Source organism: Chiloscyllium plagiosum, unplaced genomic scaffold, assembly GCF_037043375.1.
Source record: "Chiloscyllium plagiosum isolate Xiang-an unplaced genomic scaffold, Cpla_swu_hap1 HiC_scaffold_5, whole genome shotgun sequence".
Taxonomy (NCBI): domain Eukaryota; kingdom Metazoa; phylum Chordata; class Chondrichthyes; order Orectolobiformes; family Hemiscylliidae; genus Chiloscyllium; species Chiloscyllium plagiosum.
In genome coordinates, this window is record NW_028270143.1 from 136,919,097 (window position 1) to 136,937,443 (window position 18,347).

General features: G+C 45.6%; 1 protein-coding gene across 3 annotated transcripts in view; it reads right to left on the reverse strand.

The window, feature by feature from the left end:
• Window positions 1-3,336: 3,336 nt before the first annotated feature.
• The window catches only part of mapk15 (mitogen-activated protein kinase 15), a 78,645-nt gene continuing 63,634 nt past the window's right edge, over window positions 3,337-18,347 (reverse strand). For all 3 annotated transcript variants that reach the window (XM_087987753.1, XM_087987751.1, XM_087987752.1), the window contains 4 exons: window positions 17,525-17,771; window positions 12,985-13,133; window positions 12,541-12,696; window positions 3,337-4,279 (listed from right to left, as the gene is read on the reverse strand). In XM_087987753.1, coding sequence (XP_087843879.1) covers window positions 4,094-4,279; window positions 12,541-12,696; window positions 12,985-13,133; window positions 17,525-17,771 — 738 coding nt within the window. In that variant the 3' untranslated portion in view covers window positions 3,337-4,093. The remainder of the gene's footprint in view (window positions 4,280-12,540; window positions 12,697-12,984; window positions 13,134-17,524; window positions 17,772-18,347) is intronic.

The following is an 18,347-nucleotide window of genomic DNA, read 5'->3' on the forward strand; positions in this document are numbered from 1 at the left end:
CTGTTCCTGCCTTATCTCCATAACCCTTGATTCCACTATCCTTGAGAGCTCTATCCAACTCTTTCTTAAATGAATCCAGAGACTGGGCCTCCACTGCCCTCTGGGGCAGAGCATTCCACACAGCCACCACTCTCTGGGTGAAGACGTTTCTCCTCATCTCTGTCCTAAATGGTCTATCCCGTATTTTTAAGCTGTGTCCTCTGGTTCGGCACTCACCCATCAACGGAAACATGTTTCCTGCCGCCAGAGTGTCCAATCCTTTAATAATCTTATATGTCTCAATCAGATCCCCTCTCAGTCTTCTAAACTCAAGGGTATACAAGCCCAGTCGCTCCAGTCTTTCAGTGTAAGGTAGTCCCGCCATTCCAGGAATTGACCTCGTGAACCTACGCTGCACTCCCTCAATAGCCAGAATGTCTTTCCTCAAATTTGGAGACCAGAACTGCACACAGTACTCCAGGTGTGGTCTCACCAGGGCCCTGTACAGTGCAGAAGCACCTCTTTGCTTCTATACTCAATCCCTCTTGTTATGAAGGCCAGCATGCTATTAGCCTTCTTCACTACCTGCTGTACCTGCATGCTTACCTTCATTGACTGGTGTACAAGAACACCCAGATCTCTCTGTACTGCCCCTTTACCTAAATTGATTCCATTTAGGTAGTAATCTGCCTTCCTATTCTTGCCACCAAAGTGGATAACCATACATTTATCCACATTAAACTGCATCTGCCATGCATCTGACCACTCACCTGTCCAGGTCACCCTGTAATCTCCTAACATCCTCATCACATTTCACCCTGCCACCCAACTTAGTATCATCAGCAAATTTGCTAATGTTACTATTAATATCATCTTCTATATCATTAATGTATATTGTAAAAAGCTGCAGTCCCAGCACTGATCCCTGCGGTACTCCACTGGTCACTGCCTGCCATTCCGAAATGGAACCGTTTATCACTACCCTTTGTTTCCTGTCAGCCAACCAACTTTCAATCCAAGTTAGTACTTTGCCCCCAATACCATGCACCCTAATTTTGCTCACTAACCTCCTATGTGGAACTTTATCAAAAGCTTTCTGAAAGTCCAGGTACACTACATCTACTGGATCTCCCTTGTCCATCTTCAGAGTTACATCCTCAAAAAAATCCAGAAGATTAGTCAAGCATGATTTCCCCTTCATAAATCCATGCTGACTCTGTCCTATCCTGTTACTGCTATCCAGATGTGTCGTAATTTCATCCTTTATAATAGACTCCAGCATCTTTCCCACCACTGAGGTCAGACTAACTGGTCTATAATTTCCTGCTTTCTCTCTCCCACCTTTCTTAAAAAGTGGTATAACATTAGCCACCCTCCAATCCTCAGGAACTGATCCCGAATCTATCGAGGTCTGGAAAATAATCACCAACGAATCCACGATTTCCCGAGCCACCTCCTTCAGTACCCTGGGATGTAGACCATCAGGCCCCGGGGACTTATCAACCTTCAGACCTAACAGTCTCGCCAACACCAATTCCTGGCAAATATAAATTCCCTTAAGTTCAGGTCCTTCAGCCACTGTTACCTCAGGGTGATTGCTTGTGTCTTCCCCAGTGAACACAGATCTGAAGTACCCATTTAATTCCTCTGCCATTTCTCTGTTCCCCGCAACATATTCCCCTGTTTCTATCTTCAAGGGCCCAATTTTAGTCTTAACCATTTTTTTGCCTTTCACATCCCTAAAAAAGCTTTTACTATCCTCCTTTATATTATTGGCCAGTTTACCTTCGTACCTCATTTTTTCTCTGCGTATTTCCTTCTTAGTAATCCTCTGTTGTTCTTTAAAAACTTCCCAGTCCTCCGTTTTCCCACTTATCCTTGCTATGTTATACTTTTTCTCTTTTAACTTTATATGTTTCTTAACTTCCCTCGTCAGCCAGCCCTGCCTCCTCTTAGGATCTTTCTTCCTTTTTGGAATGAACTGATCCTGCAACTTCTGCATTATACCCAGAAATATCCACCATTGTTCCTCCACTGCCATCCCTGCTAAGGTATTGCACCATTGAACTTTGGCCAGCTCCTCCCTCATAGCTCCATAGTTCCCTTTATTCAATAGAAATATTGTCAAAGTTTGTGAGAAGATTTGTAGCTCGGGTGCTCGTTGTTGTGGTTCTGTTCGCCGAGCTGGAAATTTTTGTTGCAAACGTTTCGTCCCCTGTCTAGGCGACATTCTCAGTGCTTGGGAGCCTCCTGTGAAGCGCTTCTGTGGTGTTTCCTCCGGTGTTTATAGTGGCCTGTCCCTGCCGCTTCCGGTTGTCAGTTTCAGCTGTCCGCTGTAGTGGCCGGTATATTGGGTCCAGGTCGATGTGTTTGTTGATGGAGTTTGTGGATGAGTGCCATGCTTCTAGGAATTCCCTGGCTGTTCTTTGTTTCGCTTGCCCTATAATGGTAGTATTGTCCCAGTCAAATTCATGTTGCAACCAGTTATTGAATGCCTCCAGTAAGCCAGTGTATATACCTGGGAGAGAGAGATTGAGGACAAACAGGTCAGGGGAAAAGAATCACTAGAGCAATCGCAACAGATACAGAGCAGGGACCTTCCTTCTGAGTTTTTAATGACCAACTACACCAGTGCCTTGCGTGTGTGTGTATGCACGTGTACAAGGAGAGTTTGGTAAGGCGGTTAGTGTTTTAACTAGTCGAGTTGCATAAGAACTAGTAATTAATCAAGGACGCTCTACCAGTGAAATGATCATGGTGATCTCGCAACCTCTAACTCTAGCATTCAGCTTTCTCTTCAGAAGGTTTAGCTCAGTTAGCTGCATAGTTTCTCTCTAATACAAAATGATACTAACTTTGGGTTTAATTCTCACAGCAGCTAAGATCACCATGAAACACCCTCCCTCTCAACATTGCCTGAGCTGTACGACTCTCAGGCAAAACCTACACCAATTGTCTCTTATGGCCCTCTCATCTGGTGAAACCAGGGCAGCTTTGCATTTCTTTGCAACAGATTGAAATTCTTGTTAAACACAGAACCTAATTTGTGCTTTTTTAACCTGGGACTAAAAAGCCAGAAATAATAGGGGGAAACTTGTGTACTTCCATAAAGACTAATTTTTGTGACGACTGCAAGAATGGCTTGATGTCCAACTGGTAGGCCCAGCAAAACGGGACAACGGAGGGAGTGCCGCACTGTCAGAGGGTCAGTGCTGACGGAGTGCTGCACTGTCATGTACTCACTGCTTCTCCCAGGTCGATGCTATCGAGGCACACTGACTAGATTGGCGCAGTGTGTGTTACTCTATCAGCTGTCGTGCTTTGGAGTTGAGAATAACATTCGAATAAAGAAACAGAGAAATTTGTTGTGTCTTTATTAAAACATCTAGAAAAATCACTGACAGTTTTGACATAGCTACAGATATTCATTTTAACAAAAGATTTGTGGTCAATTATCAAACATTCCCCAAGCAAATATTTCCAGAAAACGGGAATCACAAACAGTTAAAACCAAGTTCTTTAGTGGAGTCAAACCCCTGGGTGAGATTGGTTGGAGAACTGAGGAAAGGCCATCAACAATTCAAGGCGGGAGTCAAGCCCACTCAATCCTGGACTCAGGCTGGGAAGGAATTCCAGTTTGAACCACAGGCCCCAGACACAGACAAAGTCCCCACCCAACTCCAGCTTCCCCTACGATGACAATCCCATCTCATACCCTAAAGGCACTTTCACAGGACTATTCAAGACAGAGTGTGTGTCAGAGAGCAGCAGACAGAGCTGCGATGTGTATCCAACTCTGCAGGTTGTAATGAGAGGACAGGCTAATGGAGAGATCATCACACGGTGGGATCCTCATCAGTGGAACAAGGTACCAGTTTCTCCACATGGCTGATTGCATAGAGTTAATCATTCACATTAAAAGGTCATTTTTCTCTGATCAGGTGCTGATGTACTAATGGTTTTGGCACTTGTGGAACATTCCCAGCTGAAAGTGTATGCCAATAGCTACTGGACTGGATGATTGCCGACAGCTGATTCTTGTATAACTCCTGCGCAGGTTCCCTATTGGTGCACCCCACCCCGTGCACTGTCTGACCTGTGCTGTCCTGGGTAGCTACGGCTTATTTTGGATCTGCAGGTTATGCAGTTTATCTAGCCCAGTTTGACTGATAACCCCATAGGTCTGGCAATAGCTGCCCCAAGCAGCTTTTGGATTCCCTGCTGTTTCCATATTCGACATCGTCTGGAACATCTTCTTAAAGGGGCGGCTCTCTCGTGCTTGTGACTGTGGCCTCGGATTCTGCAAAACAGGAATACAACTCAAGTGCTCCAAGGACAAGCATTCTCCCAAAGTATTTCACAAAACATAGCTCAGGGCACTTGACCCTATCAAAACCCATAATAGTACAGGCAGATACACAAACTGCGATACAGGCAGCACCTGTGGCCAGAGAGAGAGAGAGAGAGAGGAGAAATAGAGACCAAGAGACAGGGAGACAGAGGTGAAGGCAACAGGAAATAGAGAGAGTGAGTGAGGAGAGTCAGAGACAGAGAGAGAAAGAGGCACCGAGACAGGGAGAGAGAGTGGGAGGGAAGGAGAGGGGAGAGATAGCAAGGCAAGAGAGAGACACAGGAGAGACAGAGCGAGTGAGAGAACAAGACAAGCAGAAAGAGATGACCAGTCATCAGTGCTGATCCAAACCACTGTCTCACCAATCAATGATGTTAAACCCTTGAACAGCAGAATGCAAATTTACATGTACATGTAAATATTCATTTTCAGCCACATATCTATATCACAATATAATCAAATTCAGGTGAGAAAAGCTGTGAACAGTGAACACATGGAACCCAGGCCATTTATATCCATGTTTAACCTCCATGTGACCAAACAGCTCCTCATGTTGCCTCAAGTCCTATTCCATTAACCCTTGATCTCATCGCAGCTTTCAAAAACATGAATCAACTTGTTCAGACATGTCCTGACAGACTCTAGGGGAACTAAGACTTGAACTCAGATCATCTGCCAAAATGTGGCAAGACTGCCACTGTGTCATAGAGTCACAGAGATGTACAGCACGGAAACAGACCCTTCGGTCCAATCTGTCCATGCCGACCAGATATCCCAACCCAATCTAGTCCCACCTGCCAGCACCCGGCCTATATCCCTCCAAATCCTTCCTATTCATATACCCATCCAAATGCCTTTTAAATGTTGCAATTGTACCAGCCTCCACCACATCCTCTGGCAGCTCATTCCATACACGTACCACCCTCTGCGTGAAAAAGTTGCCCCTTAGGTCTCTTTTATATCTTTCCCCTCTCACCCTAAACCTATGCCCTCTAGTTCTGGATTCCCCAATCCCAGGAAGAAGACTTCGTCTATTTATCCTATCCATGCACCTCATAATTTTGTAAACCTCTATAAGGTCACCCCTCAGCCTCCGACACACCAGGGAAAACAGCCCCAGCCTATTCAGCCTCTCCCTGTAGCTCAGATCTTCCAACCCTGGCAACATCCTTGTAAATCTTTTCTGAACCCTTTCAAGTTTCACAACATCTTTCCGATAGGAAGGACACCAGAATTGCACGCAATATTCCCACAGTGGCCTAACCAATGTCCTGTACAGCCGCAACATGACCTCCCAACTCCTGTACTCAATACTCTGACTGATAAAGGAAAGCATACCAAACGCCTTCTTCACTATCCTATCTACCTGCGACTCCACTTTCAAGGAGCTATGAACCTGCACTCCAAGGGCTCTTTGTTCAGCAACACTCCCTAGGACCTTACCATTAAGTGTATAAGTCCTGAGAAGATTTGCTTTCCCAAAATGCAGCACCTCGCATTTATCTGAATTAAACTCCATCTGCTACTTCTCAGCCATTGGCCCAGATCCTGTTGTAATCTGAGGTAACCCTCTTCGCTGTCCACTACACCTCCAATTTTGGTGTCATCTGCAAACTTACTAACTGTACCTCTTATGCTCGCATCCAAATCATTTATGTAAATGACAAAAAGTCGAGGGCCCAGCACCGATCTTTGTGGCACTCCATGGTCACAGTCTGAAAAACAACCCTCCACCACCACCCTCTGTCTTCTACCTTTGAGCCAGTTCTGTATCCAAATGGCTAGTTCTCCCTGTATTCCATGAGATCTAACCTTGCTAACCAGTCTCCCAAGGGGAACCTGGTCGAACACCTTACTGAAGTCCATATAGATGACATCCCTCATCAATCTTCTTTGTTACTTATTCAAAAAACTCAATAAAGTTTGTGAGACATGATTTCCCACGCACAAAGCCATGCTGACTATCCCTAATCAGTCCTTGCCTTTCCAAATACATGTACATCCTGTCCCTCAGGATTCCCTCCAACAACTTGCCCGCCACCGAGGTCAGGCTCACTGTTCTATAGTTCCCTGGCTTGTCTTTACCACCCTTCTTAAACAGTGACACCACGTTTCCCAACCTCCAACCTTCCAGCACCTCACCTGTGACTATCGTTGATACAAATATCTCAGCAAGAGGCCCAGTAATCACTTCTCTAGCTTCCCACAGAGTTCTCAGGTACACCTGATCAGGTCCTGGGGATTTCAAGACATTCAGCACTTCCTCCTCTGTAATCTGGACATTTTGCAAGGTGTCACCATCTATTTCCCTACAGTCTATATCTTCTATATCCTTTTCCACAGTAAATACTGATGCAAAATATTCATTTAGTATCTCCCCCATTTTCTGTGGCTCCACACAAAGGCTGCCTTGCTGATCTTTGAGGGGCCCTATTCTCTCCCTTAAATATTGTCCTTAAATATTTGTAAAAGCCCTTTGGATTCTCCTTAATTCTATTTGCCAAAGCTATCTCATCTCCCCTTTTTGCCCTCCTGATTTCCCTCTTAAGTATACTCCTCCTGTCCTTTATACTCTTCTATGGATTCACTCGATCTATCCTGTCTATATCTGACACATGCTTCCTTCTTAACCAAACCCTCAATTTCTTTAGTCATCCAGCATTCCCTATACCTACCAGCCTCCCTTTCACCCTGACAGGAATATACTTTCTCTGGATTCTTGTTATCTCATTTCTGAAGGCTTCCCATTTTCCAGCCGTCCCTTTACCTGCGAACATCTGCCCCCCAATCAGCTTTTGAAAGTTCTTGCCTAATCCCGTCAAAATTGGCCTTTCTCCAATTTAGAACTTCAACTTTTAGATCTGGTCTATCCTTTTCCATCACTATTTTAAAACGAATAGAATTATGGTCACTGGCCCCAAAGTGCTCCCCCACTGACACCTCAGTCACCTGCCCTGCCTTATTTCCCAAGAGTAGGTCAAGTTTTGCACCTTCTCTAGTAGGTACATCCACATACTGAATCAGAAAATTGTCTTGTACACACTTAACAAATTCCTCTCCATCTAAACCTTTAACACTATGGCAGTCCCAGTCGATGTTTGGAAAGTTAAAATTCCCCACCATAACCACCCTATTATTCTTACAGATAGCTGGGATCTCCTTACAAGTTTGTTTCACAATTTCCCTCTGACTATTAGGGGGTCTATAATACAATCCCAATAAGGTGATCATCCCTTTCTTATTTCTCAGTTCCACCCAAATAACTTCCCTGGATGTATTTCCAGGAATATCCTCCCTCAGCACAGCTGTAATCCTATCCCTGATCAAAAATGCCACTCCCCTTCCTCTTTTGCCTCCCTTTCTATCCTTCCTGTAGCATTTGTATCCTGGAACATTAAGCTGCCAGTCCTGCCCATCCCTCAGCCATGTTTCTATAATTGCTATGATATCCCAGTCCCATGTTCCTAACCATTCCCTGAGTTCATCTGCCTTCCCTGTTAGGCCCCTTGCATTGAAATAAATGCAGTTTAATTTATTAGACCTACCTTGTCCCTGCCTGCCCTGACTGTTTGACTCACTTCTGTTCTCAGCTGTACCCGTCTCAGATCGATCTCTTTCCTCACTATCTCTCTGAGTCCCACCTCCCCATCTTACTTGTTTAAATCTTCCCAAGCAGTTCTAGCAAATTTCCCTGCCAGTATAGAACACTACAGCGCAGTACAGGGCCTTCGGCCCTCGATGTTGCACCGCCCTGTCATGCTAATCTGAAGCCCATCCCACCTACACTATTCCATGTACGTCCATATGCCTGTCCAATGACGACTTAAATGCACTTAAACTTGGCGAATCTACTATTGATGCAGGCAAAGCATTCCATATCCTTACTACTCTGAGTATATTAGTCCCCTTCCAATTTAGGTGCAATCCGTCCTTCTTGTACAGGTCACTTCTTCCCCAAAAGAGATTCCAATGATCCAAAAATGAGAATCCTTCTCTCATACACCAGCTCCCCAGCCATGCATTCATCTGCTCTATCCTCCTATTCCTGCCCTCACTAGCTCATAGCACTGGGAGTAATCCAGATATTACTACTCTCGAGGACCTCCTTTTTAAATTTCTGCCTAACTCTCTGTAGTCTCCCTTCAGAATCTCAACCTTTTCCCTTCCAATGTCGTTGGTTCCAATGTGGACAATGACCTCCTGCTGGCCCCTCTCCCCCGTAAGAACATTCTGCACCCTCTCTGAGACATCCTTGATCCTGGCACCAGGGAAACAACACACCATTCTGCTTTTTCTCTGCTGGCCACAGAAACGTTTGTCTGTACCTCAGACTACAGAATCCCCTAACACAATTGATCTCTTGGAAGCCGACGTACGCCTCGTTGCATTAGAGCCAGTCTCAATACCAGAAACTTGGCTGTTCGTGCTATGTTCCCCTGAGAATCCATCACCCCCTACATTTTCCAAAACAGCATACCTGTTTGAAATGGGTATATCCACAAAAGACTCCTGAACTAGCTGCCTACCCCTCTTACCCTTCCTGGAGTTAACCCATCTATGTGACTGTATCTGAGACTTCTCCCCCTTCCTATAATTGCCATCCATCACATACTGTTGCTGTTGCAAATTCCTCATCGCTTCTATCTGTCTCTCCAACCGATCCACTCAATCTGAAAAGATTCGCATCCAACAGCATTTATGGCAGATATAATCCGCAGTAACCCTTAAACTCTCTTTAAACTCCCACATCTGACAAGAAGTGCATATTACTGCAAAGGCCATTTTTGCTCCTTCACAATCTACAGACCCAGAAAATAACATCGTCTTATTCCTCTACAAACACTGCCCCAGGTTAAATTAATAGCTATAGCTTATATTTTAAGTTTAATCGAGAGACTTATCTCCAAAAACATATAATCAAGAAAGAATCCACTATACTCACTACTGCAGCCTTTCTCTTGGACAGACTTAAAACAACAATTAACTTATCTGATTCTGTGCTGCGAACTTCGCCCAACAGTTCCTCCAAGATTAGTTGTGATATTCACTGTTTGTTAATTTTCCCAGATGCACTCCGATGTCCAGCGATACACGAATTCAAACAGCAAAGGCAGTAACTGTGCAGGTTCTCTCTCTCTCTCTCTCTCTGTCTCCTGCACTGTCCTCACCACATGCTTCCTTTGTCTGCTCTTCTCCCTTTTAAAATTGCTGTTGTTTTGACTTTGTTTTCCAAAGTTCCAAAACAATGCAACAGTAAATAAAACAGGAATTGCTGCTCCTGGAATTCGAGGAAATCACCTCCAACACCTAAAATATCTCAAAAAAAAAAAGGAGCAGCTCTTACAGCCAGAAATTTTCCCGTCCTCCATCTTGCACAAGACACTAAGCCTAGTGTGGGGTCCAACTGGGACTGGGAGAGGGAAAAACATAAGACCATAGGAACTCGGAGCAGGAGTAGATCATCCAGCCCTTCGAGCCTGCTCCATCATTCAATCAGATCATGGCTGATCTTTCTGTGGCCTCAGCTCCACTTACCTGCCTTCTCACCGTAACCCTTAATTCCCTTAATGTTCAAAAACCGACCTATCTTCGCCTTAAAAACATTCAATCAGGAAGCTTCAGCTGCTTCACTGGGCAGGCAATTCCACAGATTCACAACCCTCTGGGTGAAGACGTTCCTTCTCAGCTCAGTCCAAGATCTGCTCCCCCTTATTGTGAGGCCATGTCCCCCAGATCTAGTTTCACCCACCAGTGGAAACAACCTCTCTGCTTCTGTCTTGTCTATTCCCTTCATAATTTTATATGTTTCTACAAGATCATTCCCTCATTCTTTCAGATTCCAATGAACATAGCCAAAATCAACTCAAACTCACCTCTTAAGCCAACCCCTCAACTCTGGAATCAACCTACTGAACCTCCTCTGCACCCCCTCCAGTGCCAGTACATCCTTTCTCAAGTAAAGAGACCAAATCTGTACACAGTACCCCAGGTGTGGCCTCACCAGCACCTTGTACAGCTGCAGCATAACCTCCCTGTTTTTAATCTTTAATCTCTCTAGCAGAAGAAGGGCTTATGCCCGAAACGTCGATTCTCCTGTTCCCTGGATGCTGCCTGACCTGCTGCGCTTTTCCAGCAACACATTTCCAGCTCTGATCTCCAGCATCTGCAGACCTCACTTTCTCCACAATATTCTATTTGCCTTCCTAATTACCTGCTGTACCTGCAAACCACCTTATTGTGATTCATGCACAAGGATTCCCAGCTCCCTCTGCACAGCAGCATGCTGCAACTTTTCACCATTTAAATAATAGTCCATTTTGCTGTTATTCTGACCAAAATGGATGACCTCACATTTACCAACACTGTACTCCAGCTGACAGACCCTTGTCCACTCACCTAACCTATCTATATCCCTCTGCAGACTTTGTGTCCTCTGCACATTTTGCTTTACCACTCATTTTAATGTCATCTGCGAACTTTGACACACTACACCTGGTTCCCCCACTCTAAATCATAAAATGTAGCTAAAATGTACATCCTAAATTTGCATAGTTTTACAGTTTCCTTCTTTAGAGATAGATAGAACAGATACAAAGACTTACATACATAGCATTATGAAAGGTCTTTGACTTTATACACATTGATATAATTTAGAAAGTCTGGAGTTTAAAATAGGGGCATATGGGCTCCACCAAATTTCTGAAGGGTTTCAAAAACTAAATAACCAGGTCAGACAGTCCTTCTCAAACAGAAACCTGATAAACATGTATCAGAGAACAGATGGCCTGGCGTATTAGTGGAAGATTGTTTTAACTGTGGTGGTTTAAGGCGGTGAAATTAACATTGAGGGCCATTACCTTGGTTTGATTCAGGATAGCCAAGGATTGATCTTAGCTTAGGAAACCTCAGGATTGTGCAACTTTCAGACCAAGCATGCTGGGTAGAAATCTGCAGATTATTAGAAGACGAGAAAGTCTAAGCTCACAGTTGTGTATATGCTCATGTAGCAAGATTTCACAGTTCACAAAAAAGAACTTGCAGAATCAGAACCACTATAAAGTAGTGGTGTTCGGGAATTGATTGAAACTTTGTTTCAGTTGGATGTTTTAAGACTTTTTCCTAACTTTGTTCTATATTTAGAGTAATGCCTTTGAGAAGGTGGGGGTGAGCTGCCTTCTTGAACCGCTGCAGTCCATGTGCTATAGGTTGAGCCACAATACCCTGAGGGAGGGAATTTCAGGATTTTGACCCAGCGACACTGAAGGAACTGGTATATATTTCCAAGTCAGGATGGCTCTATGACTAGGATGGTGAATGGCTTGGAAGGGAACTTGCACAAAGTGGTGTTCCCATGTATCCGCTGCCCCTTGTCCTTCTAGATGAAGCAGTTGTGGGTTTATAAGGTGCTGTCTGAGGATCTTTGGTGAGTTTCTGCAGTGTATCTTGCAGATAGAACAAAACTGCTGCTACTGAGTGTCGGTGGTGTAGGGAGTGGATGCTTGTGGATGTGGTGCCAATCAAGCGGTTGCTTTGCCCTGGATGGTGTCAAGCTTCTTGAGTGTTGCTGGAGCTGCCCCCATCCAGGCAAGTGGGGAGTATTCCATCACACTCCTGACTTGTGCCTTGTAGGTGGTGGACAGGCTTTGGGGAATTAGGAGCTGAGTTACTCGCTGCAGGGTTCCTAGCCTCTGATCTGATCTTATAGCCACTGAATAAACTGAAGGAACGTATCAGCCTGCTCAGAAAAGCCCTACTGCCAGTCAAAGATCTCAGTCCTTTGTTCAAATTAGAGTGGTGCTGGAAGAGCACAGCAGGTCAGGCAGCATCCGAGAAGCAGGAAAATCGATGTTTCGGACAAAAGCCCCATAGAGAGGCAGGTCGCTGAGGTGAAAGGTGAGAATGAGGGGAGAAGAAATCACTTCAGTCATAAGGTTGTGGATCTTTGGAATTTTCTGTCCCACATGGTTGTGGTGTGTCTACTGTTGAATATGTTTAAGGCTGGGAGAGACAGATTTTTAGTGTCTCAGGAAACTGAAGACATGGGGATTTGGCAGGAAAGTGGAGCTGATGCCCCAAAGCATCCATAATTCTACCGAATGGCCTGATGAGCTAAACTCCAGCTTCTATTTCCTGTGATTGATCCTGGGCAGTGAGCAGACTGTAGGTCAGTGGGGTTGATCCATAATGATGCTGTATCCACTGATACTCACCAGTGGAGCACAGGATACAGTCATTCCCAAACCTCGCTGCCCAGCTTCCTTCCTGGTTAGGATGTTGTTGACAGCTGTCTGGTGATAGTGGGAAGCCGGGCGGCTTCTGCCAACAGGAGCTGACTTGATGCCATGTGATTCTGAGTTGGAAAGGCCCTGTTGAGCCAAGCATAACAGAAACAGAATTCAGTGCAAGAGGTATCCAAAACCAGTGTTAAACATATATTTTCTCATCAACTTGTTCAGAGATGTTATGACACACCTCTAGAGTTGTTAGGACTTGACATAGGCCTCCTGGCTCAGAAGTGGGGACACTACCATGCCGAGCAAGAGTTTCCACGGGGTTAAACATACAGAGTATAGTGTGGATAGATAGGGAATAGGAGCAGAGAAGGAAATGGGGAATGGTGGGGGATTGGAGTAAGATGAGGTACAGTTACTCACGGCTGTGATTTGCCGAGCATCGATACTCTGCTGTTGTGTGCTGCACAATTCCTGCACACTCGGATTTTCATTTACTCTGTTCACTAAATAACCATGCGTCTGATGGAATGCAGTGGGAGCGTGGAGCTGTTTCTTCTTAATCATATCATCTGCGGACAGTGAGATAAAGTCAGTGAGATCGTAAGATGGGGCTTATAGAACATTGAAAAGAATATGAGCAAGTCTTAGGATTGGAAGTGTTTTACAGGTTAGCTGAGGACCATCGAAATATTGGTGAAAGGGCAGAAATATTTGGATGAACAGTTAAAATATCACAACATTCAAAGATATATACAAGTGCAGGAAATTGGGATTAGTTATGTCAGTGCAGACTTGGTGGGCCGAGGGGCCGTTTCAGTGCTATATGAATCCAAAGAGTAAACTAGCTAGGAATATTAAAACCAAATTGTGAAAGCTTTTACAACTATATCAAAGAGAAAAGCTAAACTAACATAGAAGCAGAAATAGGAGAGATTTTGGGCAATGAAGAAATTGCAGACACATAGAATGAATACATTCTGTCTGTCTTCCCAGTGGTTACAGACACAACTTACATTCCAGAAATAGAAAGCAACCTCAAAGCTAATACAAGTGAGAAGTCCAGGTAAGAGTTAGCGGCAGAGTAAAAGTACTGCAAAAAAATTAAAGGCTTAAAATCCATCAAATCCCCAGGACGTTATGGGGTATAGCTACAGGTTCTAAAAGACACAGCAGCAGAGACAGAGGATGTGTAGCGCAGCTATTGGAGTTTATACAGATTTCAGCAAGGCCTTTGACAAGGTCTCACATGGGAAACTGATGAAGAAGGTAAAAGCTCATGGAATCCAGGATAACAGGGGGTGGCATGGTGGCCCAGTGGTTAGCACTGCTACCTCACAGTGCCAGGGACCCAGGTTTGATTCCCGCCTCAGGCGACTGTCTGTGTGGAGTTTGTACATTCTCCCCGTATCTGTGTGGGTTTCCTCCCACAGTCCAAAAATGTGCAGGGCAGGTGAATTGGCCATGATGAATTGCCCATAGTGTTCAGGGATGTGTAGGTTAGGTGAATTAGTCAGGGTTAAATGTAGAGTAATAGGAATGGGTCTGGGTGGGATACTCTTCAGAGGGTCAGTGTGGACTTGTAGGACCAACCGGCCTGTTTCTACTTTGTAGGGATTCGATGAAACTTGGCAAAGTGGATCCAAAACTGGCTTTTGTGACAGGAGACAGAGGGTGGTGGGAGGAGACTGGAGCCCAGTGTATGACAGCAAGCAGGAAGGTACTAGGGGACAGGAGTCTGGGTGGGATGCTCTTTGGAGAATGGGAGTAGACTCAGTGGGTCAAATGTTCTGCTTCTACACTGTAGGGATTCTACGAACACAAAAGGTTATAGAAGATCTCAGGATGTTCCAAGTGATTATGGTTTTATGAAAGGGCAATTGTGTTTGGCAAATTTATTCTTGTGGGAGTATGTAACCTGAATGTTAGATAAGGAGAACCAGTTGATAAAAGCATGTTTGGATTTCCAAATTGTATTCAATATAAAAAAGATAATATGGAAGCTAATGGTTTATGGGGTGGGGTGGGGTGGGGGAGTGCTGACAGCTTAAAATATACAGATTGCACATAATATTCAGGAAACAAAGTAGGCATCAGGGAGGGTGTAGGGACCCCCACAGTGCTATCAGGGGGGGGGGGGGAGGGTGAAGGGACCGCCCCCCCCCCAGTGCAGTCAGGGAGGGTGTAGGGACTCTCCCCCCCCCCCCCAAACCGTGCAGTCAGGGAGGGTGTAGGGACCCCACACAGTGCTATCAGGGAGGGGGGAGGGTGTAGGGACTCTCCCCTCCCCCCCATCCCAAACCGTGCAGTCAGGGAGGGTGTAGAGACCACCCCGCCGTGCAGTCAGGGAGGGTAGAGGGACCCCCACAGTGCTGTCAGGGAGGGTGGAGGATGAAGGGACCCCCTCCTCCAGTGCTGTCAGGGAGGGTGGAGGGTGGAGGGAACCCCCTCCTCCAGTGCTGTCAGGGAGGGTGGAGGGACCCCCCCCCCCCCCAACAGTGCTGTCAAGGAGGGTGTAGGACCCCACCCCCCCAACATTGCTGTCAGGGAAGGTGTAGGGAGCCCCCCACCTCCCCAGTGCTGTCAGGGAGGTTGGAGGGAACCCCCCCCCACAGTGCAGTCAGGGAGGGTGAAGGGACCTCCCCCCACAATGCTGTCAGGGAAGGTGTAGCCCCCCCCCCCCCCGCACACTGCTGTCAGAGAGAGTGTAGGGACCCCCCCCCCCCACAGTGCAGTCAGGGAGGGTTAGTGTGGACTTGTTGGGCCAAAGGGCCTATTTTCACACTGTAGGGAATCTAATCAAAAAACCTCAAAACTAGCCACCAGGATACATAAACACCAACTAGCCACAAAAAGACATGACCCTCTCTCACTAGCATCCTTACACACAGATGAGGAAGGACACCACTTCGACAGGGACAACACATCCATCCTAGGACAAGCCAAACAGAGACACACACGAGAATTCCTAGACGCATGGCATTCCACCCGGAACTCTATCAACAAACACATTGATTTGGAACCCATTTACCACCTGCTGAGAAAAAGAACAGGAAATGACATCACCAACCCAAGGAAACCTAAACATAAATAGAAAGTGGGTCACTAACACGATTGCTTCCCTGGAGGCTCACCGATGTTACCTAGTATGGTGATGAAATGTCTGAAAATGAACCTTCCAGCTTAGCAAGCAAGCTTATATCCAGAACCTCAACTCGAGCTACAAATCCTCTCAAAACTTGCTAATTGGTCAATATTCTTTGAATTGTTTTTAAAAATGGGAGGTAGGCATCATTGACTGGCTAGCATTTATTGTCCCATCCCTAGTTGCCTTTGAGAATGTGGTGCTGAGTTGCCTTCTTAAACTGCTGCAGTCCACGTGCAATACGTTGACTCACAATGCGACACTAAAGGAATGGTGATCTATTTCCATGTCAAAACGGTGAGTGGTTTGGAGGTGAACTTGCAGATGATATTGCTCTCATGTACCTGCTGCCCTTGTCTTTCTAGATGGAAATGGTTGTAAGTGTTGAAGGTGCTAAACATCTGCAGTGAACCTTGCAAATAGTACACACTACAGCTACTCAGCGTTAATAATGGAGGGGGTGATGTTTGTGGATGTGGTGGTGCCAATCAAGTGGGGGTTGCTTTGTCCTGGACTCTTGAGAGTTGTTGGGGCTGTACCCATCCAGGCAAGTGGAGAGTATTCCATCACACTCCTGACTTGTGCCTTGTAGGTGGACAAGCTTTGGGGAATTAGGAGCGGAGTTACTCGCTGCAGGGTTCCTAGCCTCTGACCTGCTCTTGTAGCCTCTGAGTTCAGTTGAGCTTCTGATCAACAGTGACCCTCTAGATGTTAATAGTGGGGGATTCAGTGATGGCAACCATTGAATGTGTAGGGGCAGTGATTAGAGAGATGGTCATTGCTGGCATTTGTATGGTACAAATATTACTTGCCAGTTGTCAACTCAAGGCTAGATATTATTTAGATCTTGTTGCATTTGAACACGGACTGCTTCAGTCTCTGAGGAGTTGTGAGTGGTGCTGAACATTGCACAATCATTGGCAACATCCCCACTTCTAACTTTATGAATAAGGAAAGTTCATCGATGAAGTGGCTGAGGTTGGTTGAGCCTAGGTCACTACCCTGAGGAACTCCTGAACAGTAGAACATAGAACATTACAGCACAGTACAGGCCCTTCGGCCCTCGATGTTGCGCCGACCTGTGGAACCAATCTGAAGCTCATCTATCCTACACTATTCAGTTTTCATCCATATGTTTATCCAATGACCATTGAAATGCCCTTAAAGTTGGTGAGTCTACTACTGCTGCAGGCTGTGTGTCCCACGCCCCTACTACTCTGAGTAAAGAAACTACCTCTGACATCTGTCCTATATCTATCACCCCTCAATTTAAAGCAATGTCCCCTCGTGCTAGCCTTCACCGTCCGAGGAAAATGCCTCTCCCTGTCCACCCTATCTAACCCTCTGATTATCTTATATGTCTCTATTAAGTCACCTCTCAACCTTCTCTCTAACGAAAACAGCCTCAAGTCCCTCAGCCTTTGCTCATAAGACCTTCCCACCACAGCAGGCAACATCCTGACTGATGACTGATCTCCAAAATAGCTCGCCCAGCTGCAGAATCTAATATACAGGATACAGTCTCAGGGTAATAGGCAGGTCACTGAGGACAGGGAAATGGAGAAATTACTCACTCAAAGGTAAATATTTGGAGTTCTCTGTCCGAAAGAATTGTGGAGTCTCCATTGTTGGATATACTTAAGGCTGGGAGAGTGATTTTTGCTGTCTCAGAGAATCAAGGCTACAATCAGATCATCCACAATAATAATGAATGATTCAGTAGTTTCAAGGAGCTATGTGATCTGTGCCAATCCTTATGTTAACGAGCTTCACAGCAATTGTTTTTGCTGGGAGCAAGCATTGCCACCTGATACTCACTGTGAGAGGATACATATGATATGGTGCTGTGAGTTATTGGATTATATGAGCTGAGGTTTGTTGTTGGATTACTGAGCACTCGGTCTCCATGCAGCACAGGTGGGATGGCTCCCTCTGTGGGAGGTACACCTGTGGTTTTGGTTGATGTTGGTTCTTTCTGGTCAGGGTCTGGCGATGGTTTTGCTGGCTCTGGTCCCTTCAGCAAGCGCTTCTGGAGTCGAACATTCATCTTTCTCTCTAGAATCATCTAAACACAACACCAAAAACAATCGAATAAAGGCTTCCTACTGCAGAGGCTAGAAATCTGAAACAATTACAGAGAAAGCCAGAGAAACTCGGCAGATCTGATAGATATGCTGAGAGAGAAACAGAGTTAATGTTTCAAGTCTGGTGAGGGTCTGCTTCAGAACTGAAAACTGTTGGAAAACACATTTTTTAAATACTTTTGACAGAGGCAGAGAGGAGTGAAAGAGCAGTTCACAGAATCATAGAATGCCTACAGTGCCGAAAAAGGCCATTCAGCCCATCGAGTCCACATCATTTCTCTAAATGGGCGGCACGGTGGCACAGTGGTTAGCACTGCTGCCTCGCAGCACCAGGGACCCAGGTTTGTTTCCAGCCTCAGGCGACTGACTGTGTGGAGTTTGCACATTCTCCCCGTGTCTGCGTGGGTTTCCTCCGGGTGCTCCGGTTTCCTCCCACAGTCCAAAAATTTGCAGGTTAGGTGAATTAGCCAGGCTAAATTGCCCGTAGTGTTAGGTGCAGGGGTAAATGTAGGGGAATGGGTTTGGGTGGGTTGCGCTTCGGCAGGTCAGTGTGGATT